This window comes from Monodon monoceros, unplaced genomic scaffold, assembly GCF_005190385.1.
Source record: "Monodon monoceros isolate NGI ecotype Baffin Bay Population unplaced genomic scaffold, NGI_Narwhal_1 Contig3025_ctg1, whole genome shotgun sequence".
NCBI classification, from domain to species: Eukaryota; Metazoa; Chordata; class Mammalia; order Artiodactyla; family Monodontidae; genus Monodon; species Monodon monoceros.
The window spans coordinates 1-25,834 of record NW_021698949.1 but is presented as its reverse complement, the minus strand read 5'-3'; the positions used below and the strand labels follow the sequence as shown (position 1 = coordinate 25,834).

Sequence of the window (25,834 nt, the reverse complement as noted above, 5' to 3'; positions counted from 1 at the left end):
GGAGGTGCCATCGAAGCCTCATCTTGAGGGATGTGTCCCCCCTGGCGGGGGCAGGGAGAGTAGATGCACCAGGTCCTTGGGAAGGAGTGTCCCGTATGGAGCAGTAAAGAACACAGTTTCAGAGTCCGTTGAGCTTGCATTAACTTCATCACAGTCATTTATGAGTTGCAGAACCCTTAGGAGACTCAGTTCCTTTATCAACAACATGAAGGTACTGCAGTTAATATGTATACAGACCTTACTCTATGCCAAGCACAGTTCCACATGCTTTAGAAATACTGACCCATGTAATCCACCCAACAGCCTACGAGGTAGGTGCCATTATTACCCCAGGGTCCCACGAGGATAGGGAACTTTCCCCAGACCCCAAGACAGAGAAGTGTCAGACCGGGCCATGAACTGGGCAGCTGGCACCGTGTCCTGCCCCCTCTTGGGGCTCCTGGGAGCAGGAACGAGATGCGTGAAAAGCCTCAGCACCATCACAGTCCAGCTACGGAATGGCGGCAACTTCATCCTGCTTCACTCTGAAGACTTTAAACTGGGGAGGCCAACAGTCTCAAGGCCCCTTCAGTGGGGGGACCCCTGAACTCTTCAGAGAGACACTCGCACTGAACCCCCGTTGCCTGGCATCAGCAGGTCCCACAGGTCAGGAACATGCATGTTTCCAAAACAGGTCCGTTTGCATTTCCTTTGCCGCTGTGCTGGTACACAGCTGTGCTGGTACACGGAAGGCTGGTACCTCTCCAGGCAGTTCTCAGGAGAGAGCAGAGCTCACCAGAGCCAGGGTGGTGCCAGCCAGGCCACCGGCGGCTCCGCCAGGCTCTCAGCACAGCCCCTCCTGGAGACCCTCTGGTTCCCCAAGGTCTCTAGCCTCGGCTTGCCTCCTGCCTGGCCCCCCTAGTCCCCCACTCCACGGCGGCTCTTGAGGGAAAAGCAGGGAGACATGGCCACCTCACTGTGCCACTGCGTGGGGCCTCAATCTGCCCAGATGTCTGTCTCCTACTGCCCAGCCCCCCACTCCAAGACAGCCCCTCCCACGCAGGCGTACCCGTTTTACCTCCCCTCTCCTTCAGACCTCTCAGAAGACATTTCTCTAATTTGTCCCGATAATAAGAGACAATGCCACTTCCTGGGCTCCCGCCATGGACAAAGGACAGTCTTGGCACACTGTACACATTGGTCCAATGAAGCCTTCTCGTGACCCTCTTTTAATAGCCTCTCAGGGAAGCTACTGTGGCTTCCCAAGGCCAGCCAGCAGGATTGCCAAACCCCAGCTTGCTTGGCTCCTGAGCGCCCGTCCATCCTGTGCATCCTTGGCCTGTCTGGCCTACCCCTGGGCCTGGGAGGTGACTGAAGGCCAGCTCTGAGTCCCCCCTGCAGCGCCCCGTGCAGGGCCTCCTGGAGCTCAGGTGGCCGTCCGTCGAGGGCAGGGGAGCCAAGTGCAGGCTTGGCTTGTGGCGCCTGGAGTGGAGGAGGATGTGCTCTGGACTCCCTGACCTGGCTGCACGCTCCTTCTGGGCAGCAAGGCTCAGGGCCCTGGGGAGGAGGGTTTAGCGAAGCTACCTGCAGGGAAAGAGCATCCCTGTAGCAGCATGGGGTTTGGAATCAGAGAGACTAACAGACTCGTACATGGAGGAAAGCCCTGTCACCTCCGGGCTCTATTGCCTCATCTATAAAATGAGAATATGAGTGCCTATGTCATAATGTTTCAAGAACATTAAATGAGATAACGTGTGTAAAGTGCTCGGTGCACACAGAGCGCGCTTAAACAGCAGAAGTTTTATTACCTGCCTCTCCTCCATTGGCTGTTTCCACTGATCCCTCTTGCCCCAGAGTTTCCAAGGTACCTAATGCATTGGCACAGTGTCTGGGTGTGGAAAGTAGGCACTTTCTCCCCCTTTCAGGAAGAGGGGATGGAGGGAGGTAGAGTGTATCTAGAACAGTTCCCCTGTGTAACTTGCACCCCTACTCCCTAAGCAGACGGCACCCTGAAACAAGACTTTCTTTATTCACCAGACGGTTCGATAATTTAGTTGAAGTCTGCGAGTATAAAACTGGATAGTAAATTTTCACTGTAACCCAATAGGTTAGAGTTTAGGAGGCAATGATATAGGTGGAAAATGAGGTGTGTGGTTACTGTTTGCTCTCTGTCTTTGAAGGACTGGTGTGTGATCAGTGCCTGGGCAACCCCTCACCCAAATGCCCGGACTGCACCAGACGGTCACAGAAGAGAGGCCTGGTAGCCTAACCTCCAGGACAGCCTAGAGCCAGAGGACCCCATCTTCTTCACACGCACCTACCATGCCCATCCCAGTGCCTGAAAAGGTGCAAACCCTGCTTTAGATTAGTCAATGGCTTCCCTAGGAATGTTTCCAAACCCGGAAAACCAATAGAGAGAAACTATTCCAGTGGCAGGGAGAGGTTGGAAACACATAAGAAGAGAACCATCCACACAAGATCTCTGGATCTTACAAAGAAGGCTGGATCTCACATAGCCCCAAGCTAATGTGGAACAGTAAAAGTTGATTTCTGTCTGTAAGAAATTAATTAATGAGTTCAATGGAAATGAAAAAGTCTTATATTCTAGGTATATGCCCCAAAAGATGGAAGCAGGAGCTCAAACAGATATCTGTACGCCCATGTTCATAGCTGCATTGTCACACTAGCCAAAAGGTGGAAGCGGCCCAAGTATCTGCAGACAGATGAACGGATGAATAAAATGTGGTCTCTACACACAATGGGCTATTATTCGGTCTTAAAAGGAAAGAAATTCTGTCACGTGGTACAACAAGGATGAACCTTGAAAACATTTTACTAAGTGAAGTAAACCAGTCACAAAGGTCCAAATACTGTATGATTCCACCTATACGAGGTACCCAGATTAGCCAAGTTCATAGACACAGAAAGTAGAATGGTGGTTGCCAGGGGCTGCAGGGGAGGGGGAGTGGGGAGTTACTGTTCAATGGGTACAGAGTTTCAGCTGGGGAAGATGAAAAAGTTCTGGAGATAGACTGTAGTGACGGACAGTAATGTGAGTGAACTGAAGGCCACTGAACTGTACACTTAAAAACAGCTGAAATGGTAAATTTTATGTTATGTATATTTTACCAGAACTTAAAAAAACCTGTGTGACCTGCTTGATTCAGAGCCCATGCGTGACGATTAGCCGTCTCGTGGTCTCCAACTCAGGGAAATCGGTGAAGCTGGCTGCTAGCCCCATCCTGAGCAGAAGGATGGGACGAGAAAGTCTCCCCTTGTGATAGAGGCAAGGACAAGAGAGAAGCCTCAGGTTTGAGGGGAAATTCTAACGTGCCAGGTGAGGAATCAGGCCACGGTAGGACGTGCTGTGACTTGTAACGGGGCCCATGGGAACGGTCTCGGGCAGACGTGAGGTGTCCACCCAGGGAGCATCCGGGGAGTCACACAGGCTGGTCAGGTAATCATCAGAACCCAGCAGCCCCGATTCTCAGAGGCCTTCTTGGGCAGCCCTTCGAGGGCTGAGCTCATCCCACAGCCCCTGACCGATGGGCGGGGCAGGGGAGTCAGGGACTCCTGGTGGTGCAGATCTGCACGTGCCCTGGTGAGTGTGTGTCCAGCCTGCGGGGTGGGCTGTGTCCCAGTGAAGTGAAGACACTGTGGGTCTCTGGACCGTACGGAACAAGGGCTCCTGAAGCTTTCTGAGCAGGGGTAGGAGTCTGCTGCAGTTCACTCTGCAGCCCCAGAAGCCTCCAGTGAGGGGTGCCTCAGATGCCTGGGAACAAGGCAGGCAGGGTCAGGGCAGCACACAGGGGAGGAGGGAGCTGGCTCCGAGCAGCGCTCTGAGGGCGCCCAGGGCTCCTGTCTTTGGAGCCCAGCTTGCTGGGCAGGGCTCCTGGGCTGCACACCTTGCTGAGGAGTAAGCCTAGGAGCTGGGCAGCAGTTTCTCTCAGAGAACTAGCCCTGGAGGAAAGGCCCTGGGAAGTGCCGCTGGGTGGGGATGCCACCAGCTTTCAGCAAGGGGCCTGGTACAGTTCAGAAAGGCAACGAGAGGGAGTCATTAGGATGCTGGTCTCGGGCAAAGAGGGCTGCTAGAGACAGTGAGGCAGGTCGTGCACTGCACGCGTCCAGGAAGTGCCGCATATGGTCGGTGCCGTCTGGAGCGGTGCCGTGTTCAACCTGCACCCGCCCACAGCATCCTGTGGGGGGATGAGCCCTGGAGCTCCCCTCCGCTGCCCTGGGCAGCCCTTGTGAGTGCACTGCCCTTGGGTGTGTGCTACATCAGTGCCAAGTCAGGCCTGAGAATCTAAACATCTATAGAGATGCAAGGGCAGGTGGGAAAGCCATAAGATAAACGGGATCAAATGAGAAACAAGACCATAGGATAGGACGTGGCATGATTTACAATATGGGCCATAGGACTGGTTGGGAAAGCAGTGTGGAGTGTGTGTGTCCATCAAGAAAACACCTTGTGTGGGAGAAGGCTGTCTCCCAGCCCGCTCCAAAGTATCCGGGCTGCCCTACAGGGATGCCAGCTTGGAAATGGTCTCAGAAAATCTGATTTAAAAGTTAAATGCTTATGGACATATATGCACTACCAAATGTAAAATAGATAGCTAGTGGGAAGCAGCTGCATAGCACAGGGAGATCAGGTCGGTGCTTTGTGACCGCCTAGAAGGGTGGGATAGGGAGGGTGGGAGGGAGATGCAAGAGGGAGGAGATATGGGGATATATGTGTACATATAGCTGATTTACTTTGTTATAGAGCAGAAACTAACACACCATTGTAAAGCAATTATACTCCAATAAAGATGTTTTTAAAAAAAAGGTTAAATGCTTAAAGCAAATCTACTTGGAATTTTGAGCTAATGAAAAAGAGAAAATAACTTTACATACTCATCCTAGTTGAATTCTTATTTTGAGGGGTGTGCGGACGTTCAAACACAACTTGCCTTCCTAGGACTGCCATTTCCACCCTAATTCAGGCAGACACACAGACATTCATTTATTCAAATCATTCAACACTTCCTGCATGCCTACTATGTGCCAAGCACTCTGCTGGAAGCCAGAATTACAAAGATAAATGAGGTATGCACAGTCTACACAAAAATCACACACACACACGCGCACACACACACCCACACACTCTTCATTCCACCATCAAGTTGGAGAAATGTGTGTGGGGGGCCCCAAGGGCCCTGGGGACTTGCTGCATTTCCTGCAGAGGGACACAGCCTCTGCGTCCCCTTGGAGAACCCATGCAGACATTCCCAGGGGGTCAGTACCTGCTTAACTGTGCAACTCCAGAGTGACAGGTCTGTTTCTATGTTACGGACAATATAAATATGGAATCAGTCTTATTTTCCGTGGTGTTTTGGCCAAAGATTTTTGATCCATCCAAATAAGTCTCCAGAGCCACAGGGCATGACACGGACACAGCCCCTCAGAAGTCACGTGCACAGGCTTGTCCTTAGGAATATAGACTCTGGAGTCTCCCTGCTGGACCCAGATCCCTGCCCCACTCCCTCCCAGTTGTGTGGCCTTAGTGTTTTCACCTGTGAAATGGGTGTACCTGCTTCAGAGGGCTCTTGGGAGGTTAAATCAATGCACATGTGTAAAGTACTGAAAACTGGCCCAGGATGTTAGTCAACAGTCAACTCAGGGTAATTATTCCTTACGATGATTATTGTGCCCTGCTTTCCTCATTTATATTTCTCACATTTTTCTGGTATTTATAAGTCATTCAAAATCCCTTTCAGAACAAAGCATAATACGAATATATGCTTAAGCCAGACACTATGCTAGACACTAAGTGGGATAAAGTGTTCACAAGATGAGGTCCCTGCTGGTACAAAGGCAGTGATGTTCTTATCATTCACATTCCCACCTTCGTCCTGAGTGCAGCCCTTATCTTTCCCACATTTATTTACTGAGCACCAACTAAGCGGTGAAATCCCTTATATCGTGGTTTCTTAAACAAGGGTCCGTGAACTTCCTACATCGTTTGCCAGATTTCCCGTTTCTGTGTCTATGGACAGTTTTTCTGAGGAGAGGGTCTTCAGCTTCCATCCAATTCTCAAGGGATTTATGACCCCCTAAGACCCAAAGCCCTACTCCCACCTCTGCTCTGAGTTTCCTTTCCTCCCGAAGGACGGGCTGGCAGCAACGGCGGGGCAAGCTGGCACCACCCCTTGGGCAAGTCTCGTCCCCTCCCTGGCCTCAGCTGACCCTCCTCTGAATGAGGCGGCTGGACTTGGTCACCATTGTCTCTCTCTGCACTAACACCACAATGGGAAAGGACTTGGCCACAGAACTGCTTCTCACCTCGAGGTCCCGGAGGACAGGGTGGTCTTCAATTCCCGGGAACAACACTCGCATAGTGTAGGTTCTGTAGTCCAGGAAGGGAATCCCAGCTCCGTCCAGGTCACTGGTCAACTCGTGGATGTCCGTCTGCAGCTCGGCAAAGGCTGGCACAAAGACAAGCCCGTGAGACTGCTGGATGGGGCCCAAGAGCTACGCCGCCTCGGAACACTCAGAACCCTCTCCCAGGCCCCCGGAGACCCGCACAGTGGACCCGAGTAGCGCAGGAATGAGGAGGAGGGGGATGTTTTATGTAGCTGAGGTGAACGATGTAGGTATGGGAGAAAGATGCAGCACAAGGAAGCTTGTCTTGGGCCAAATCCCTTCCAAAACATGAATGGGGGGCAGGCTGTCCACAGATCTGAGCTGCTGCTGGGGCCAGGAGGGCCTCCCCCTCTGAAGATGAGGGCTTTGGCTTGCAAAATATACTGGGGGTTAGGGGTGATATCGAAGGACAGAGGGAGTGAAGGAGGCGGTTCCAGTGATGGAGAGTCTGTTTCAGATTCTGTGTTTTACAGTGGGTTTCCTTATAGGAGTTAAGAACTATTTCTTCTGAAGTCCCACTTCTTGGCCATGCAGCTTACTGGAGCCATCAAACCACCAAATGGGGCCAGATGAGGGCTCTTGCCCCACTGATATATCCCTTCTGGATAAATATGCAGGGTGTCTCTTTGTCCTTCCTTTCTCAAGGTCATGCTACTCAATGGTGAATTATGATCTGCATATAGGTACCGCTGTCTGCGGAGACAGCCCAGGCCTCCGGCATGGTCACGAAGCCGCAAGACCACCCCCCGGCCCCCGAGAAAGTTCCACACACGGACCCACTGTTACACAGCCGTGTGATCACTCTCTGTCCTGGGTACAGCCGTCCACCCTGGGAGGTTGTCAGAGGTAACGTGCTCAGCCCCTCCTTCTCCCATTTTTTCCCTTAGCACACGCAAATGCACATGTACACACATGCACGCGAGCACACGCACGCGCACACACACACACACACACGATGGATTAATGCATGCCTGCAGAGAACAGCCAGTGGGTATCGACTAAACAACACTTCTTTCTATTTACATAGACAAGAATAAGGAAAAACTACTTTGTGGGCTCAGAAGGAATTCACAAGCCCAGTGTAGCTCCAAGGCCCTCGAACAGCCAGCCCTGCACCCAGTGGTCCCTGCCGACAACGTGACCACAACGCGGCCGCCCAGCTGCTGCCGGCAGGACCTCACCACACCCTGCGGTGCTGACCTCCTGCTTGGGGACCCTGGGTCTCCGGGCCTTGAGGATACCAGTAGTTCTGGTTTGACAACGGGGATGGCGCCGGGAGCCCTAGAGAGGCTGCTGCAGACCCCTCCTGTGCTGCTCTCTTTCTGCATCTCTGCTCACACTGACGCGGGGGGACCTTGTCAAGAAAAGTGACTCCGAAGGTAGAGTAACCCTAACACATCTGAGTGGAACCTACACCAATACGTGTGAAAGGGGAGTCAGTGAGCCTTTCTGGCATGTACCGTCACCAAAAACCCTGATGAGAACTCGTGTCGGCTGAGTGAGAAACACACGTGTGTGTGTTTGTGGGAATGCGTGCATGGGCATGAGTGTGAGGGCATGAGTGACCGCCTGAGTGGGCGTCAGCGAGTGTCCGTGGGCATGTGTGCACGCATGTGTGTGTGTGTTTATATATCCAAAGGTCGGGCCTTGGGCGGGGGCCAGGCTGGGCCTCTTCGGAGTCTGTATGTGGCTGAAGGCCTGACTCACCGTCAAGGCTTCGGGAAGTCGCCTTCCCTGGACCCAGGCTGCCCTTTCAGCGTTCAAGAGCCAGCTCGGGGCGCCTCTGGAAAACACTTTCAAGGCGAATCCTACGTGTCCTTTGCTCTATCATCTCTCTTCCCACCCACGTGAGACAGCCTCTCCCGAGCTAGAAGCCAAGGCCCTCCTCTGGTGTCCCCGAGTCAGGACTCCCTTTGTGACTGCTAATTCCTCCTTCTCTGGAACGTTCCAAGAGGAACCTGGCTTCACACTGCCCCTGCGGCCCCCTCCCAGTTGGGGTGCTCAGCTGGTGGGGAGGAAAAGGAGGGAGCTAGCTTTTTACAGGTCTGCAGCTTTCCTTCAAGTCACTGAGCGTCTCGTCTCCGACATTCAAGGCCTCACGCCTGGCACATAAAAGAGATTCTAATCACTACACCTAATTAGAGGGAAGAGTACATTGCAGAGAAAAAAATTAAGCAGCGTAAATATAGTAAAAGGCAGTAATTAACAGTCCCACAAGGCGGATGCTGTGTTGACAGCTGAGGATGTGGGGAGAGGATGGAAGGGACCCGCTTCCCCATTAGAGAGCCACGGCCTCCCTGGTGGGAACGCCAGAGCCCCAGGTACAGGCTGATTACTCCGCGTATAAATCTACACGAAGAATCAGCTCAGGCCCTCCCAGGGTGACTCACGAGGGACCTCCTGGGGGTGACAAGAGTCTGACTTCTACATTCCTTCTTGGATTTAGTGCAGCTGATTTCACTTCGTGGTGGTGTTGGTAATTTTTTAAAATACAAGCTGTAAAACGCTCTTTCCTCTAAGTCTCGGATCAGCCCTCCAGCCTCACCTTCTGAAAGAAGAGAGCTGAAGACTGCTTGAGTGCGTCATGGCAGGGCACCTCCGGGTCTCCCCCAGAGGAGAGGGCAACTCACCCGGCCGGGATCCTGGGCTGGACACGGCTCTAGTGGGGTCTGAAATGATTCCGGCCTGACTTGAGGTAGAGATTCTGGAGGCGGGAGACCCAGGCCCAGCGCCGCCCGCCGCCCACCGCTGCGAGTGTGTGAGATGCACGCGCTCGCACGCACGCGCACGCACGCGCAGCACGCGCACGCGCTCGCGCCCCGCCCCCTGCCACTCCGGACCTTCCTTGCACTCCAGGGCCACGCGGGACTCCAGGTTGTCCATCTGCATCTGCAACCGCTTCAGCGTGAGGTCGCTCTCCCGGGACTTGCGTTTGTAGGCGATGAGAACGGCCACGATGAAGATGATAAGGAGGCCGCCGGCCACGGCGATGCTAACGATGGCGGGCAGGCTGAGCGGGCTATCTGGGGCAATGTTCACCATCCCCGGGGAGTACTCCATGCCACCGACTCGGGCCTGGGGGGACACGTGGGGGGAGACGGAGCTGGGTGTGGGCACAGAACATCCTAGGCAAGGGTCCCAAGCCACCCGTGAGCTGGTGACCAGGGTTGCGTGAGGGAAATGGCTCCAGGGAGGAGAGTCATTGCTGGCTGTAAAAGCAGACAAGAGGGCACCTGGGGTGGAGGGAGCGGGGGTGAACAGCTCAGCGCAGGCCACCCCCACAACTGGGAAAACCACACATTATATTATTCGGGAGTGAACTCGGTTGTCTTCATGAGGAAACAGCACTCAACTGGGATCTAAAAAAGCCTACGTGCCATCAAAGTCTGGATCCCCGAAGACTCATCCCATTGTGAGGACAGATGACAAAGGCACAGGACGTGATATTATGTCCTGCCCGGGTCAACGATGGTCCTCTCCTGGAAGGGTCTCTTGCCTCTAACAGGTGACATAGCACATCACTGAATGCTGTTTCGCGTTGCCCTTACTGTAGCACCAGCCAGTATGGAAAGAATGACAATACGGAAGAAAGAAGTCTGAAGTGGGAAGAGGAGAAGGAACTGGGAGTGTGGGAGAGCCAGGAGGAAAGTTCAAGAAGGCCAGAATCCCCTCCCAGAAAGCCCTGGTGGCCCAGGATGGAGCTGGACCGCTCACCCCACCGCATCCTTAGTGCCTGCCCATCCAGGGTGGAGTCCCGCCAGCCTCACCATCACTTTGTGCCGGCCTATGAGGTTGGGGGACTCGCAGAGCAGCTGCACATCCGACACTGTGACGGTGCACGGCTTCTCCCCGACCAGCACGGTGTAGTTCAGCTTTACATTGCCCCCAGCCACGGGCGGGATCAGGTTCTTGCCCTGCATGGACAGGAAAGCCCAAGTTCCCACCCCAGAGTCAGGAGCACAGCTACTGGCTGGCTGACATGTCCTCCCACCTGGAGGTCCCATCCTTCTGGGGAGCTGGTGGAGGGGCCACCTTCCCTAATAAGTCCAAAAAATTCACAACACCTATACTACTATTCCCCCTTCCTCAGTGGGAAATCAATAATCAAGGCACTCTTTTCAGCTTGTCCCAACGGCAGCTTCAGAATCCTTGTCAACACAGAGCTGTGATCAGTCACTACCAGTTGCTTCAAATTGTCACATGAGTTAAAATTAATTTTCTATCCATGCTCCAAAGAAGCCCTATAAGGTGGTTTGCAAAGGACTGCACAGGAGGAAGCAGTATGAGCCTTTGACCTCCCAAGTCCTGGACTCAGGGGCCAAAGCTGGGAGTCAGATGGCCAGGGTGGATCCAGCTGCCCTGACCAGGTTTCTGTGGGCCCTAAAGAGAGTGAACCTCTCAATACAAACTCAAAGAGCACATTTACCATAGTCTGGGCTATAACACAACCTCTGCTAGCTAATGACACCTGCCACAAGATCTGGCAGAAGCCCATGACTTGCGGCCTCCTTCTGTGACTTGGAAAGCCTCCCCTTGCATACAGCGGCCTCCTTCCTCCCATCTCACTCTACCTTTAGGATGATGGGTGTGCCGGGCTTGAGCTCCAGGATCCCTGAGGGGCCGAAGGCCTCAAACACAGGATTGGGATAGTAGGTGAAGTTGGTCTTGTTGAGGATTAGCAGGGACTGGACGTTGTCCAGGATGAAGCCAAACTCCTCGGGCCTCTCCGTCAGGTCAGACTGGTGGTCAGGCCCCAGAGCGAGGGCAGGAGCCTGGCAGGTCATCTCAGTAGCGTTCAGAACCTCACAGAGCTGGGGTGGAGCCGGAGAGGGAGGGCTATGTGGCGTGTCTCCGCACACCTGCAGCCCCAGACACCCGCCGGCTCTCCCTCGGTGCCGTCGTACAGCGTGGTGTTGACACGGGACGGTCATGGGTGGATCCCCACAGCTCCAGTGGAGTCAGGACCACACAACCTGGGCACTCAAGGACAAGCTCTGCAGCTGACACCTACCTCTGCCCTGCCCATGGCAGGCACTAGGGTATCTCTAAGCTAAGGAATGGCACTGGGGGTCAGAAGATGGAAGAATAAAGGTCTTCCATCCCTTATTAAGAATAAGAAGCCCCAGAAACCCAGAAGAGATTGCTCCTGCATGCCTGTACCCCAGAGTGTAGAAATGGCCTCATGTCTGCTCCCCCATCCCGCCATCCCAGTGTCCGGGGCGTCACACGCGATGGGTCATCGGTGTCTGGGGTGAGCCTGCCTGAGCCCTGGGAGAGCCCACACCCTTTAGGGCGGCCACGCGCCGAGTGGACAGCCCCCCCGTGAGCCCCACCAGTCCCGGACTCACATTGATGTGCTCCTTCCCTCCGTGCTTGGCACGGATCTGGGGGTTCTGTATGAGGTCCAGGTGAGTCCCCCTCACGGCGATGGGTGTGTTCCCACTGGTGGGGAAGAAAGAAGGAGGCGTGTAAACACAGGGACAGGAATAGCAACAGCGCCTGACGACGACGATGATCTATCAGGCTGCGCCCCAGCGCTGAAGACGGTGATAACCGGCGGGCAGGGTAACGTTCACGGGGACAAGATGACAAGCTGACTGCATAATAATAAGGACAAGCCCTCAGCAGCCGAGGGGAAGTCAGTGATGACCAGATGTCCGCGGCCGTCCTGCACTGAGCTGGTTCGGAGTGCGGACACTGCACGGAGGCTGGGCCTGTAGCACGGCCCTCTTGGCCCCCGAGGCCTCCTGACCTGAGCCAGCTGCTTCTCTGCAGTCTCCCAGCGTCTCTTTCCCTGTCCTCCCCAGTCTCAGGGAATTTTCTTCACCCTGGCCTTGGCCTAAGGGAAGCCTCGCTCCAGACGACCCTCCACCAGACCCTCCAAAGTCTGAGCACAGCCTCCTCCCCCAGGACAATCATACCACACATTTCCACCTTAGAGGCTTCAGTCGGCTGGGACATGGGAAAGGCCAAGGCCCAGCCACTCAGGAACCTCCTGTAAGAATGCAAATCTGAAATGCTCCAGGGCTCTCGCACCCTGGGGAGTCAGCCAAAGGACTGCTAACGCCCAGCGATTAGGAGACTCGCCTTTGGGTAGCTTTTCAATGGAAACCTGGACGCCACTGTCCTATCTTCAGGGCCACTGAGAAGCTGGCATGGGATGGAGGCTAGCTTCCTTGGGGGCTACTCAAAGGAAAGTGATGAATTATGTTATCTGCAATCAGGGGAGTATCACTGAGAAGAATCTATTTAAAACAGGTAAGTGGTTATAAGCTTGTGGGTAAAGAGTCCTTGACAGCCCCATTCATCTCTACCCCTCTATCCATCTGCCCCCCTTTACACGCCATTCCTGCCCTCCCTTCCTCTCGCCCTCCACCGGTCCCCACTGAAGCAAGTCCCCACCCCACGTATGCACATGCAGGAAGATTTCCTCGAAACCCAGAGAGTCTCTCGGCCCCGGCAGTGCTGGCGAATGAGCTTCTGGAGTCCAGCCAGCTCCCGATCTATTCGGTCATCAATTCGACACACGTGTATCGAACGCCCCCATCACCCATCGCCACTCATCAGTAACCCAGGCTGTTGCGAGCAGTGTAAAGCCACGTGTTCTGCAGAGCCCCACCCCATCCCAGACTCCGTTAACTGCAGTGAAACCGCTGGAGCCCCGGCCCCTTCAGAACGCACCTCCAGCCTCCCTCTTGATGTGAGAGTGACTGGGGGCGACTGCCGAGTGCCAGGAGGGACAACACCTCTATTTCTGCGCCAGTGACACGAGGAAGAACTGAATTAAACCAGGCTGTGAACGCCTTCAGGAGCCACAGAGTTTGCCTAAGCACAGGGGGCTGTGCCGACTTCCTGGACTCACCAGGCCCTGGGGGCAAATCCTGGACTAGGTTTTACAGGCTCTCTGTCCCTCTCTGTCTTATATGTATCTGCTTTCAGGTCACGGCTAAAGCTTATAAGGCTTGGGCCTCAGAGACTAACTGCTGAGGACAACCAAGCTGCATCTCCCAAAGGCTGCCTTTTGGTGTTTGGGTGTAAGGCCCGGTGGCAAACTCTTTCTGTAAAGGGCCAGGCAGTAAATATTTTAGGCTCACTGAGGCCACGTGGTCTGTCGCAGTTACTCAGCTCTGCTGCGGTGGTGAGAAAGCAGTAGAGACAAAACATATTTGGATGAGCATGGCCGTGTTCCAATAAAACTTTATTTATGAAAGCAGACGGACAGCCATATTTGGCCCCCCAGCTGGAGTTTGCTGACCCTGGTTTACAAGATTGTTCTCTGGACTGGACTCGTCATTGACCCCCCATCTCAGCTTGTGGTAACCACATCTTCATGCTCTGCCCCCTCTCCTGACCCCAGACATCCTCCAGAGCTGAAGCAGACGGTGGGGAGGGCTGAGGACGGGGGATGTGGGTAGAGGGGGTGAGGAGGGAGGGGAGACGAGCCAGCACCGCACTGGGTATTTGTACCTCACGTAATCCTCTCAGTGTCCCGTGAGGGAGCTGACTGGTGAGAAACCCTGGATCCGGGGAGGTTAACTAATTTAAGGTCACTTGGCTGCTAAGCAGTGGAGCTGGGTTGCACCCACTCCTTCTGAGCCCAAGTCCACTTCCCCCCGAGGCCCCTGATACAGCAGTTTCCCCAACATCAACAGGGGCCTGGCCATCAGGATGCCCTCTGCAGCACCTTCTGGCCTCCTAGTGTGCCCAGCAATCCTCAAATCGGCCCCCAGGGCCGGGTCCTGCTCAGAGTGCTTTTGGTGGAAGGAGGCAGCCCCGCCAGGAAGGTCTGACCTGGGGGGTGCTCTGAACCACCACCCCCAGTTCATCAGTCCCCACAGCAGGACTGGGCCCCAGAACTCCCCTTGGCTTTGGAGGGTCGAGGAGGGAAGCCCAAGGTCAGGGCAGGCCCTACCTGATGATGCTCCACTCGGGCTCAATCCGCACGATGGTAGGATCCTCCATGTACTGGAAGAACAGGTCCTGGTGGATCTTGGCCCTGTCCACCTGCACCATCACCTTCATTTCCAGCACCTCATCTGAGGACGTGGTGTTGCATACGATGTAGGACGGAGAGCGTCTGCGGGAGGGAGATGGGGAGCTGGGCTCCTGGGTGGTGTTGGGCGGGACACTGTGGTCCTGGGTCGGGGCCCTCCCGTGACCCTCCCTGTTCATCAGGCTCGTCAGAGGCAGTGGGGGAGCAGCGCCCCGACACAAAGCCCTGAGAACTACTGACAAAGACTCTCTCCTTGACCAGACTGTAGACGGGCTCCTCTGAGCCCCCTTTTTGACTAGGCTTCTTCCTGAGGCCCGGTCTTTGATTTGCTGACCCCCATTTTTACCAAGAATCCTGCTAACTTAGTTTGGCAAGAAACCCACCCCCCCATATCTGAGTACCCTTGATATCTGATCAAATTCCGCCTCCTTAACCCTTGATGTCTGGTCACCCTGACTGCCTTCAGCAAGAGTCCTGTTAAGTCGGTTTAGCAAGAATCCTCCTAACCTCGTTTCCTCTTAGTAATTTTCCATCCACTGCCTCCCTTGCTCTGCCCCTTGGCTATAAATCCCCAGCTGTCTGCCGTATCTGGAGTCAAGCCCACTCTCTTTCTCCACTGCGACAGTCCTGACACCTATTGCAATAGTCCTGAGCAAGCTCTTCTTTACCATTTTAACAAGTGTCAGAGCCATTTTTTTCTTGAACGCTCAGGCAAGGCCTGGCCTGGCCTCACTTCAGATCTGTCGCAGCCCTCAGCATAGCTCTCTCCCAGGAAAATCTCTCTCTGCAGAACCTCATGCCAGCGGCGCAGGGAATGTCCCCAACCACACCTCTTCTAGTCCTGCATTAGGGGCACCTCTTGCCTCCCTTCCAACCCTCACCCCCGCCCCAGGTTCCTGGCTCATGGACGGTGTGCTCTCCTGGGACTGGATGGTGGAACCAGGGAAAGGAAAGTCGGCTGCCCCTGGAGGTTCAACCTCAGCCAGCTCTCGGCAGTCCCGGCTGGCTCTGCAGCAGCTGGCCAGGAGCTAACCCAGGGGGAAGGGGCCCTAGATTCCAAACTGTGTCCCGTGGAACCCTAGGGTCCTGCACAGTGGGTGGTATGCGGGCACCAAGGCTAAACGGTGGGCAACGGCATGATGGGCCGTTCCAAGGAAGGGGTGCCTGGCAGGTCCCCGGGCTAAGCCACAGCCAAGTATGCCCAGAAAGTCCTCTCCCAAAGCGAACGGCCACTTTCTCAGGGAGGAGCAGGTACCTCCAGAAGGTTAGCCGGAAGTCTGCTGCCTGTCAGCCCCGCCCACCCTCTGAGCTGCGAACCCTGGAGCCTGCCCTGAGGTGAGTTACCTGTGGAAGAGGCAGGGCTGCTTCCCAAACATCACCACCACGTTGCTGCCTGCGTTCAGGTTGGTGCCCGTGATGGTCACCTGTGTGCCTCCGGACATGGGCCCCCGGCTGGGCTTCAGGTCTGAGAGAGTCAGCGTCTGTGCAGGAAAGGATCTGGCCTGAGGATGCTCCTGGGTAGGACTGAGGCAGCACCCCATTCCCGGATTCCACTCGCCTTCTGGAATCCTTAGTCATGGCGGCCTCCCAGAGAGCAGGCTCAGTTTACCCAGGCCTGTGGGGACTGGCGAGCATGTGCACCTCTACACTAATAACAGTCATAATAATATTAGCTACTACGTAGTGACCTTTTAAGTGACAGACTTTATATTTTATGTGTATCTATAGTGAGATAGACATTTTTTTAAAATCACCCATTCTATTCTACAAGGTAGGCATTATTACCCATCTTAAAGACAAGATTCAGAGATGTTAAGTAAAGTTTCCATGGTCACAGAGCAAAGAAGCGGCCTGAGAACTGACTCCAGAGCTGGAGTTCTCCACCACCTCTCCAGTCTCCAGCGAGGGTCGCTTTCAGGAAGGTAAGCTGCCCCTTCCACAGGCCTCTCCAGAGAGCTGCCCAAAGCACCCAGCGGCCAGAGCAATGAGATGTGTGAGCCCCAGGGAAACCCAGGAGGAGAAGCAAAGGAGGGTCAGTGGATTGAGTGAAGAGTCAGATTGGGGGTGGGGGTGGGGGTGGGGGAGGATCTGTGAGTTGAGGATTTGGAGTCTCAGTTTGTTCTTTCATTAGCATTTTAATGGAAAAAACTTTCCTAAGTCCCAGGTGAGAAGCCTGTATCTGCATTTAAATGAAGATTTCTCTCCTCTCTTACTCCCTTAAAGAATTCTGCACCAAAAGTTGAACCCACTCAGCTCCTCGGAGCGGGCAGGCAACCTCCTCTCCGAGAGGCCTCGATCGATGGATAACACTAGGGGAGGAGAAGAGAAGCCCCAGCGAAGCCTGCAGCCCCAAGGCCTGGCACGTGTGCGCCCCGGTCCCCGCACAGGGCACACGTGTCGGGACACGCAGGGACCCACGGGAACACAGGCGGACCTCTGCGCCCAGCATCCGCTCAGCGCAGGCTCGCTCGCGGGGCCCGCCCACCTGGTCCCTGCAGATCCCAAACCTGGAAGCCCCGTGACACCCACCAAGCCAAGCCGAGGAACGGCTTATGCTGGCTCTGGCTCAACCCGAGACCCGTGCTAGGGTGGGGGATGAGACTGCTGCAAGAGCCTTCCTTTCTCAGCTTTGCCTACACCGTGCTGTGTGACTCAGCACAAGTCACTTACCCTTTCTGATCTCAAAGAATCAAAAAGTGGTCCTCTCAGAGGTGCCTGACTGTTTTCTGGTTCTAACTTCCCACAGATGGTGCCTCCGCCCCACTGTCTGTAAAGGGAGAGCTTTCAGACCTGGCTCCTGCTGACCCCCCCGGAGAGGAAAGGGAAAGTGAGGGAGTTACTTAAGGGGTAAGGGGCAACGTGGAAAGGAGAACAAGCTCCCTGGCAGCCTAGGGGTGAGGGTCCTGGAAGGAGTACAAGTGAGGAACCCTGATGGGTTTGCAGTGGCCCTCCTGTGTGGGGCTGGCTGGGTGCTGAGTTACTCTGGGGTTGGGGAGAGGATGATATGGAGACATGTTTTAAAGTTGGGAGAACCTATTCATTATTCAAGGTTTGCTTCATAACTATTTTCCAGCGGGTCTGCGTGGGAAATCAGATGTGGCGTTATTTGCCATCTCTTCCCTTGGCTCCCTCCCTGGATGGAGGCAAAGGGGGGAAAAGTGTTGCCTCTACAGAGATCTCCAGGGATAGAGCTGGCAACAGCCCAAGAGTGCTGATCTGCGGTCTATGGGCCTTGGTGTCAGGGCTTTGGGTGAATAAACCCACACATCAGAGCCTGGCCCGATTTGTGGAGGGAAACTGAGGCAGACCCAAACCTCGGCACTGGGAGGGGCTCCCCAGCATCCCCAGGCCCTGAGAGGCACCCCTGAAAAGGGGCTCGCCAGGGGCTTCCATGGGGGTCCCAAGAGTGCCACCTGCCAGCTGCCCAGCAGGGTGGGAAGGCAGTGAAGGCTCGGAGGTGTTGTGGGTGGGCGTGTGACAGAGGGGCATTCTGTCCTTCCTGCCTCCCTGGTATGACTCACGGGGGACCTCTGCCCCTCATTCCCACCCTGAACCCCTCGGAGCTCTGTTGTCGGCAGTGAGGGGGGGTGGCTCAGTGACCAGGTCCTTAATGCAAACTGGGGTCTGGGAGGAGACTGGGGTCCGTGGCACCATTCCTCCCCCCGCAGCTCTTCCCAAGCGGGTGTGTATTGCCAGGATAGTGCCTCCAATAGAAAAGTGAGCACGAGTCTGAGTCCCAGGGACCCACTGGACCAATGCATTTTCGCCTTGTGGCAACAACTCGCACCTTCCCTGCTCTTCTGCTCCGATTTCCCCTCGTCCCCGTCAACCCCCCGCTCCCACTCCCTTCTGCTCCCCTCTTCTGGTGCCCCTCCATGTCACACCTTATGCCGGGAACAGCCTTCCGCTACTCGAGATCCATATGGAAAACTGTATTCTGCCTTAGACAGGTCCTGCCTTTCCTTCTGGCTCCTTCCATGAAGCCTTCCCTTAATACCTTACATCCAACCACATCCTGCTCCCAGGGTAGAAACACTCATGCAGGCAAGACCTTCCCTGAGAGCAGAAGGGGCTTTTGGTTGTCTACCACATAGATGTGTTATATGAATTAAGCCCAAGAGCAGGTATCACAGAAGAAGGAGCAGCTGAAGAGGGAGACAGAGAAGGGAAGGGAGTCAGGCCACTCGAAGGCTTGAGGAAGGATTGGATAGGCAGGGCAGAACAGACCAAGGAACCTGGACAAGTCGAGAGGCAGTGGGCACCCTGGGCTCTTCTTGAGCTGGGGGCTGACATGATGAAAATGGTATCCCCCAGTGTGGCTGGACTAGAATGGGTTCAGACCAACGGCAGGGATTTAAGGGGGCCACTGCAGTAGCAAAGGGAATGGGAAAAGTAAGACTCCAGGACATGGTGATAGAGGGATTGACATCAGGCATTAGGGGAAGCCGAGCCACAGGCCACCAAGATGGTGGGTCCGGTGACAGGCCACTGACAGAAATGGGCAAGGGAGGGGGACACGCTGTTTATGGGAGCTGACAGCTCGGGTGGGCCATGGGAGGTGATGGCAGGACATCCAGGGGGCGGTGGCCTTTGAATTAGTCACAAAGGTAAGAAGCCTGGCTGGAGACACAGCAGAGACAGCTGAGGCCCAAAGGAAACGTCAGCTTAATGAAGTAGCGGCCGTTCCTGGTAGCGTTCACTTTGTCACCGCCAAGAGACCACAGGATAAAAACTGTTCCAGGTAACTGACTGGCCAAGGAAGTCCAGTGCTTGCTTTGGCCATGCAGCGGTGTCCTCCCTTTTACCACAGCTGCCAGGTAATTTCAGAGCCAGATTTCATGCCAAACTTTCGTATGCCACGCCACACCTCTCAACTGCTTGGGGAGCGCTGTCCGTGTCTCTACCCACCTCAGTCTCTCTCTCCCTCTCGTTATCTCAACTCTGCTGGAATAACAATGTCTGTGTATATAAATATATATATGATATACTATATATATATATACATTTATGTAAATATATATACATTCATCACTAGTTGTCTTAAAGTATATTGGGTTTAACTTGGAAATTCCTTCAAACCCTTTCCGAAGAAGGTGGGAGTACAAATGCTAAACGAATAGGTAAAACTATACACATCCACTAAATCCATGACATGTGTGTGTTCCTCTAAGTGAGCTCCTGTGTGGGTTTAGTGACAGCCATATTTATAAGGTTGGTTAGCTTTCAAAGAGTGGAGAGGGAGCATTGCAGAGGTCAGGACCCAGGCAGAGAGGGGCATCTGAGGCACATCCCTCCCAGGTTCACCGCCAACCACTGCCCCCGCCCAGTCACATCGTGTGCAAGTCCTTCATCTCCTCTGTCCTTCTGGACTGTGGGCCTCCTGGGGCAGGGGCTGCATGGGGTCTGACTCATCACTGTCACACCTGCAAGCCAGGCCCATCAAGCTATATTATAAAATGCAACCAATTGAGCAAGTATTTATCAAATAACCTAGGGAGAGGTATTGTGCAAGGTGATACGTGGTTGTCAGTTAAAGGGAGGAAGAAGAAAGAGAAGGAAGGCAGATGAAAGAAGAGGGAGGAAGGAAGGAAGGAAGGAGAAAAATGGGCTTCTATGACATATTTCCGGGCATTTGACCCCCAGTCATAAAATCCATCATTTCAGGTTTCCAGCTTCCAAAAGCAGCTCAGAATCATGAGGAAATGATCTCATCACATCTGGCATTAACCCGAGAAGTTAACTGGATGGTAAAACAGTTTTGGCAATGATGTGATGTATGTAGCAGGGGATGTGCTCATGTCTCCAGCATCCCTGTCGTCACAAGGCAGGGAGGTTCCCAAGTCCCCCTGCTCACAGAACCCCTCACCAGGGCTGGTCCGGTACCCTTTTCAGGGGCCAGGGAGGGTCCAGGCTGGAGGGAATGTGAGGGCAGGGGTGAGATCTGCAGAGAGGCCTTGGGGTGGGGAGGGAAATGTGGGGAAGGGTGTTGGGGCGAGAGGGAGTAAGATAGGCATAGGACGATGGTGAGTGAGGAAGGTGGGATGACTGGGGATAATGGGATGGAAGTGGTGGGGTGCCAGCACACAGGCAAAGGGCAGGGCACAGCAGTCATGGTGGCAGTCACAGAAATCGTAAAGGCAGTGACACTAGAGGTGATAAATCTATTTTATCTAATTTTCATAGTAATACCGTGGGATAGATGCTTAGTATTATCATCCCCATTTTACAAATGGAGACACTGAAGCACAGAAAATTAAACAACTAGCCCAAGTCCACCCAGTTAATAAGAGGCAGAGCCAGGGCTCAAATCCCAGGAGTCCCCATGCACAGCCCACACTCTCACCCACCGTGTCACGCTGACACTCGGCCAGAAGGGGACATTGGGGCCTGAGAGCCAAAGCAACTTCCCTGGAGCTGCAGCCCAGCCCAGCCCAGCCTAGCCAGGATGTGAATCCAGGTCTTCCCGACTTCCAAGGCTGTGCTCTCAAGCGCTGCAGGACGGGACTCCCACGACTTTGGCCTGGGTTTGCCCACAGAGGTCTAGAAGGGCTCAGCAATCATGGCAAAGAGGTCTGTGGCCTGTGCCTGGCCAGGCCGTTGGTGGCCGGGACTCACCATGAAGTAATAGAGCTGCGACGACCTGGCCATGAACTCGGGCCGACACACAGCCACACAGATCTCCACGAAGCCGGCGTGCTGGCTGGGCTTGGCCTCCCCCATCTCACACACGATCCTGCAGGGTGGAGAGGACAGACCCCCATGGGTCACAGGAGGGTCACAGGTCTCCCTGCCGTGACCCCTGGGCCCTACACCTACCCAGGCCTCCTTCTCTGTAGTAAGATCTCAGGGGTGGGCAGGGAAGGAGGAGGTGAAAGATACCTGATTCCTCCCTTCGGGGGCTCCTCCCTGGTTCTCAGGAAATGAGGAAGTGTGACCTACAGAGGTCTCCTTAGAGGCTCTCAGTAAACTGTGACTTACCCAAGGGCACACAGCCATCAGACAGGGACCTCGGAGCAGGGACCTAAGGTTTGCAGGTCCTCGCCTAGGAGCTCTTTGCTCCCAAGGCATGGACTGCCCCAGGCAGTGCTTTCTGCTCCCAGCCCCAGCCAGGGGCCTGGCAGGGGAGGGGCTTTTCATGCCGGGGGGGAGGGTCATAAATTCTCCCCTTTAAAAAAATTTTTATTGTTTCACTTACAAAATTGGTTCATACCCTTTGAAAGCGAGACAGTATCAAAATGTGACAGTAAAATAAAGTGTGCCTTTCGTCACTAATCTCTCAAAACCTTGGTGTATAAATCCTTGCAGACCTTTCTCTAGACCTATGCAAATATATAATATATATAATCTCCATTTTATAAATGAAGAACTGAGGCACGGAAAAGTTTGGCAACTTGCCCAAATATATAGATTTGCCCATATATCCACACGTGTGTATATATATTTATGTCTGATATTATGCACGCATATAAACATAAATGTGTATATATACACATGTACAATCATATACAAACGTGCATATGTAAAGAAACATATACATGATCTTAAAAATAAAAGTGGAACTTAACCACCCATTATTTTTAACCCCTGCCTTTTCACTCAACAAAACAGCACGGACTTTCCCTCATGTCACAGTACACACGGCTCCGCTTTCTTCTTTTAACAGCTTCATGGTATTTCATAAGAGGCCTGTGTCATCATTTATTTAACCAGCCTCCTACTGTTATACATTTAACTTACCCTGATTTTTCTCCTACTCCAAATAACCCCGCAAAAGGAACCAACCTACACACCTCCTTAAGCATTGCATATTTATTAAAATAGATTTCTGAGAAGGACTATTTGTGGGTTTTTTTTTTTTTTTTTTTTTTGCGGTACGCGGGCCTCTCACTGTTGTGGCCTCTCCCGTTTGCGGGGCACAGGCTCCAGACGCGCAGGCTCAGCGGCCATGGCTCACGGGCCCAGCCGCTCCGCGGCATGTGGGATCTTCCCGGACCGGGGCACGAACCCGTGTCCCCTGCACCGGCAGGGGGACTCTCAACCACTGCGCCACCAGGGAAGCCCTTGTGCTTTTAATGTTTGATAGTAGAGGGAAATAATGGTCTGGAAGGACTGTCCCAACTTTTACTTCCATCAACAGCAAGTGAGTGAGATTACTTCACTGTTTGTCCAACACTAGATATTATCAGTCCTTTAAAATTTTTTCTAATATAATAGGGAAAAAAAGATCTCAATTTCATTTTTATTCCCCTGATTACTGGTGAGGTTGCATGTATTGTATGTGTGTGTGTGTGCTTAAATCTTATATAGCCTTCCCTGTGACTTGTCTGATGCCCTCTCTTTATTTCGCTGATGGATTATCTTTTTGTAGGAGCTTCTGAATTAGGAGAATTAACTTTTCTCCATAATAAATATTGAAATTATTTTCTCTCAGTTGATCACTTGTTTTTCAACTTGGTTTATAAAGTCTTTTGCCACTTGAAAGTTTAAAACTATCTGTGTGGTTCAATTGCTCATTTTTTACTTTCTGGCTTCCGGGTTCTGGGTGAGAGTCTAGCAAAAATCTATGCTTTTCTGTTCAGATAACATAATTAATACATGTTCAGTTTTTTTAAAAGTACATAAAAGCACTTGCCATACCTACATTCCACTCCCACCCCAACTGCATCACCCAGAAGTATCCATTGTCAACATATTGGTGTACATGTTTCCAGTCTTGCTTTCCTTTTACAAAATTAATTATAAACTCTGTATTCTGCTTGGTAAGCTGTGTTCTCACTTAATATACCTTGAGTATATGCCTGGTCATGATTCTTCTACATATCACATTTAATGGTTGTGTAGTTTACTGTCCTATGTATAGGCAATAATTTATTAAATTAATTAATTCCCTAGTTTTAGATATACAAATTGCTTCCACATTTTCACTGTTACAAATAAGGCCAAAATAAGCATTCCTGCAAATAAATATTTGTGCATTCTGTTTATTTAGGGAAAGTTCTAGAAGAATTATGCCCAGGCTAAAGATGTTTGACCTGCATTTCCAAACTGCCTTCCAGGAAGGTCGTCCCAATTTACCCTCCCGACATGAATGTATGGATGAGCTATTTCTTATGCCGCTCATCTGCACTGGGTGGGCATTAACTTTGAAAAATTGTTCCCCATTTTATTGGTTACTACTGATGTTAAACATTTTTTAATATGACTTTAGTTCTTTGTCTGTCCTGTGAATTGCACATTCATGCTCTTTGCTAATTTTGTGATAGTTGCCTTTTACCTATATCTTTTATCTAACCTCTTTAAATGTTAAGAAAAAGCATACTGTAACAGGCCATAACAATACTCTCAGTTTATCATTCATATTTTTACTTCGCACACAGGGTTTTCGGTGCACAAGTTTTGTCTTACATACTCAAATCTAATCTTTTCCTTTATAATTTTTTCTTTTGCAGTTATACCTGGAACACCTTCCCTTTCTTGAAATCAAATAAATTCTCACCTGCATTTTCTTCTAACCCTTTCACATTTTCATTTTTTACCCTTAACTCTTTAATCCACCTGGAATTTACCTTGGTGTATAATGGGAAATAAGAATCTGATATGGTACTTTTACCAGGGGGTGAAACTGTACCACTTATTGAATGAGCTTTGCTTTCCTTGCTGATTTGAAATGTCATCTTTATCACATACTAAATTTTTATGTATCAAGATTCTTTTTCTGGTGTTCTATCTTATTAAGTATCACGATACTTAATCATGTGGCTTTATGATATTTTTTATATCTGGCTATACAAGTCCAGAGTAGGGCGTTTTAAAGTTCCCCAAATCACAGTATATCCGTAGCAGCCTGCTTTGGTTTTATTCTAGGAAGGACAAAAAGTTGAAGGAGCCACAGAAAGGTCTTTGGGTAAGTAAGTGATGATGGACCAGCATGGGTCCTACCAAGCCTGGAGCCTTCAATCATCTTATCTACTATGAGTGTTCTGGGAAGAACCGGACGGAAATCAAGGAGGAATTGAGGACGGCAGGACTGATGGTTCCAGAATCACAAAATCTGGGTAAGACTCAACCAGCACAAGCATAAACGCACTCACCTACCTATGCACATGGGGACAAGTGGCAAGGTTTCACTCTGGGAGGGGCAGCAAAGAGGGTGTAGAATATAAGATTCTATTGCGCTGGTGCATATTTATTCCATGCTTGTGTTTGCTGGGCTGGAAAATTGTATTTACTTATTTACAAGGCAATACATGACTCACAAACCTTCCCTGCCACATAGGTTAGAGGTCAAGGTCACTCGTTGAATGGCCCTCTCCGTGGACCAGCAGACTTTGCTGGAGAAAAACAACCCAAGTCCCCACAGGCCTGAGAGTGGGTGCGAAGGTTCATTCTCAGCCTCCACAGAGGGGAACATGGGATTAGCTTCTTCTGTAACCGGGAGAGGACAGGAGCGGGGAGTTAGGGACAGCGGAGGCAGCTAGGGCAAGGAGCTGAACTCACACTTCTGCGGATTTTGATTTTGCTTTGTCTTGTTCCTACTCAACCTCACACCTCAAGGAGGTAATGATCACTTTCCCCTTTTCTCCCAGCCATCTCCCCTTCCCCTTTCTGGACTTCCCCCAATATGGCAGCTAGCTAGTTCGGGGGCTGGGGAGTTGTAGGAGTCCCCCACACCCTAGAATGTGAGGGACATTCTCCTTTTCTGTCCATAAGTTCTAAGACCATCTACTGTTGATCGGGGAAGGTAAGTCAACATCAACCGTCTATTTATATGGACTTCTCTTCCTTGCTCCTCCCATGTCTCGGACGGCCTCCACTTACTGTTCCGCAGGGATGTAGCCATCTACCAAAGGGCTGCACTCCACGCCGGCCACCTTGACATGGGAGGCGATGTCCCGGAATTCCAGGCCCAGGTTCTCCCCTCGGATGGTGACCTTGGTGCCCCCTTCCCGGGGGCCTGTCACTGGGATTATCTAGAAGGAGGAAGCACAGTAATCAGACACCAAGACAGCGCGATCCCCCACTGCTGATGGGGCAAGGGAGGGGCTGCTGCCTCTTTCCTATCTCCATCCCATTCCCTGAGTTGAGTCCAAGTCCACGAGGGCACCCAGGTCTGGGACTGTCAACGGGCAGGAGCTTCTGGTAGAATAGTCTGTGCCTGTGTATGGTTTTAGGAGCAGGGTTCAAAGCCCCTTGTTCCTCTTCGCATTTCACAGAAGAAGAGAGAGGACGTGATCCGCAGTGCTCCTGGGTAATTCACAGAGAATCAGGATTAAGGCCTTCCAGCGCATGCTCGTGTTGATTCCACTCTCAGAGAAAATGAACAAGCCTCCTATCGGCCCACACAGCCCTCCACACGATGGCATCCACCCATCTTTCAAGAGCCTCGTCAGAAGTCACTTCCCCAGCACCAGACGTTCTCTCGGTTTCTCTCCACTGAGATTTCAGGACACTTTCTTTGTG

At 52.5% G+C, this 25,834-nt stretch overlaps 1 protein-coding gene across 1 annotated transcript in view; it reads right to left on the bottom strand.

Annotated features, from left to right (window-relative positions):
• The window catches only part of LOC114901012 (plexin-A4), a gene marked incomplete at its 5' end in the record, with an annotated part of 35,028 nt that extends 9,684 nt beyond the window's left edge, over positions 1 to 25,344 (bottom strand). Inside the window, 9 exons of the mRNA XM_029232639.1 lie at positions 6,301 to 6,443; positions 9,222 to 9,456; positions 10,149 to 10,295; positions 10,953 to 11,192; positions 11,730 to 11,823; positions 14,294 to 14,458; positions 15,719 to 15,855; positions 20,990 to 21,107; positions 25,193 to 25,344. Coding sequence (XP_029088472.1) covers positions 6,301 to 6,443; positions 9,222 to 9,456; positions 10,149 to 10,295; positions 10,953 to 11,192; positions 11,730 to 11,823; positions 14,294 to 14,458; positions 15,719 to 15,855; positions 20,990 to 21,107; positions 25,193 to 25,344 — 1,431 coding nt within the window. The remainder of the gene's footprint in view (positions 1 to 6,300; positions 6,444 to 9,221; positions 9,457 to 10,148; positions 10,296 to 10,952; positions 11,193 to 11,729; positions 11,824 to 14,293; positions 14,459 to 15,718; positions 15,856 to 20,989; positions 21,108 to 25,192) is intronic.
• Positions 25,345 to 25,834: the final 490 nt, after the last annotated feature.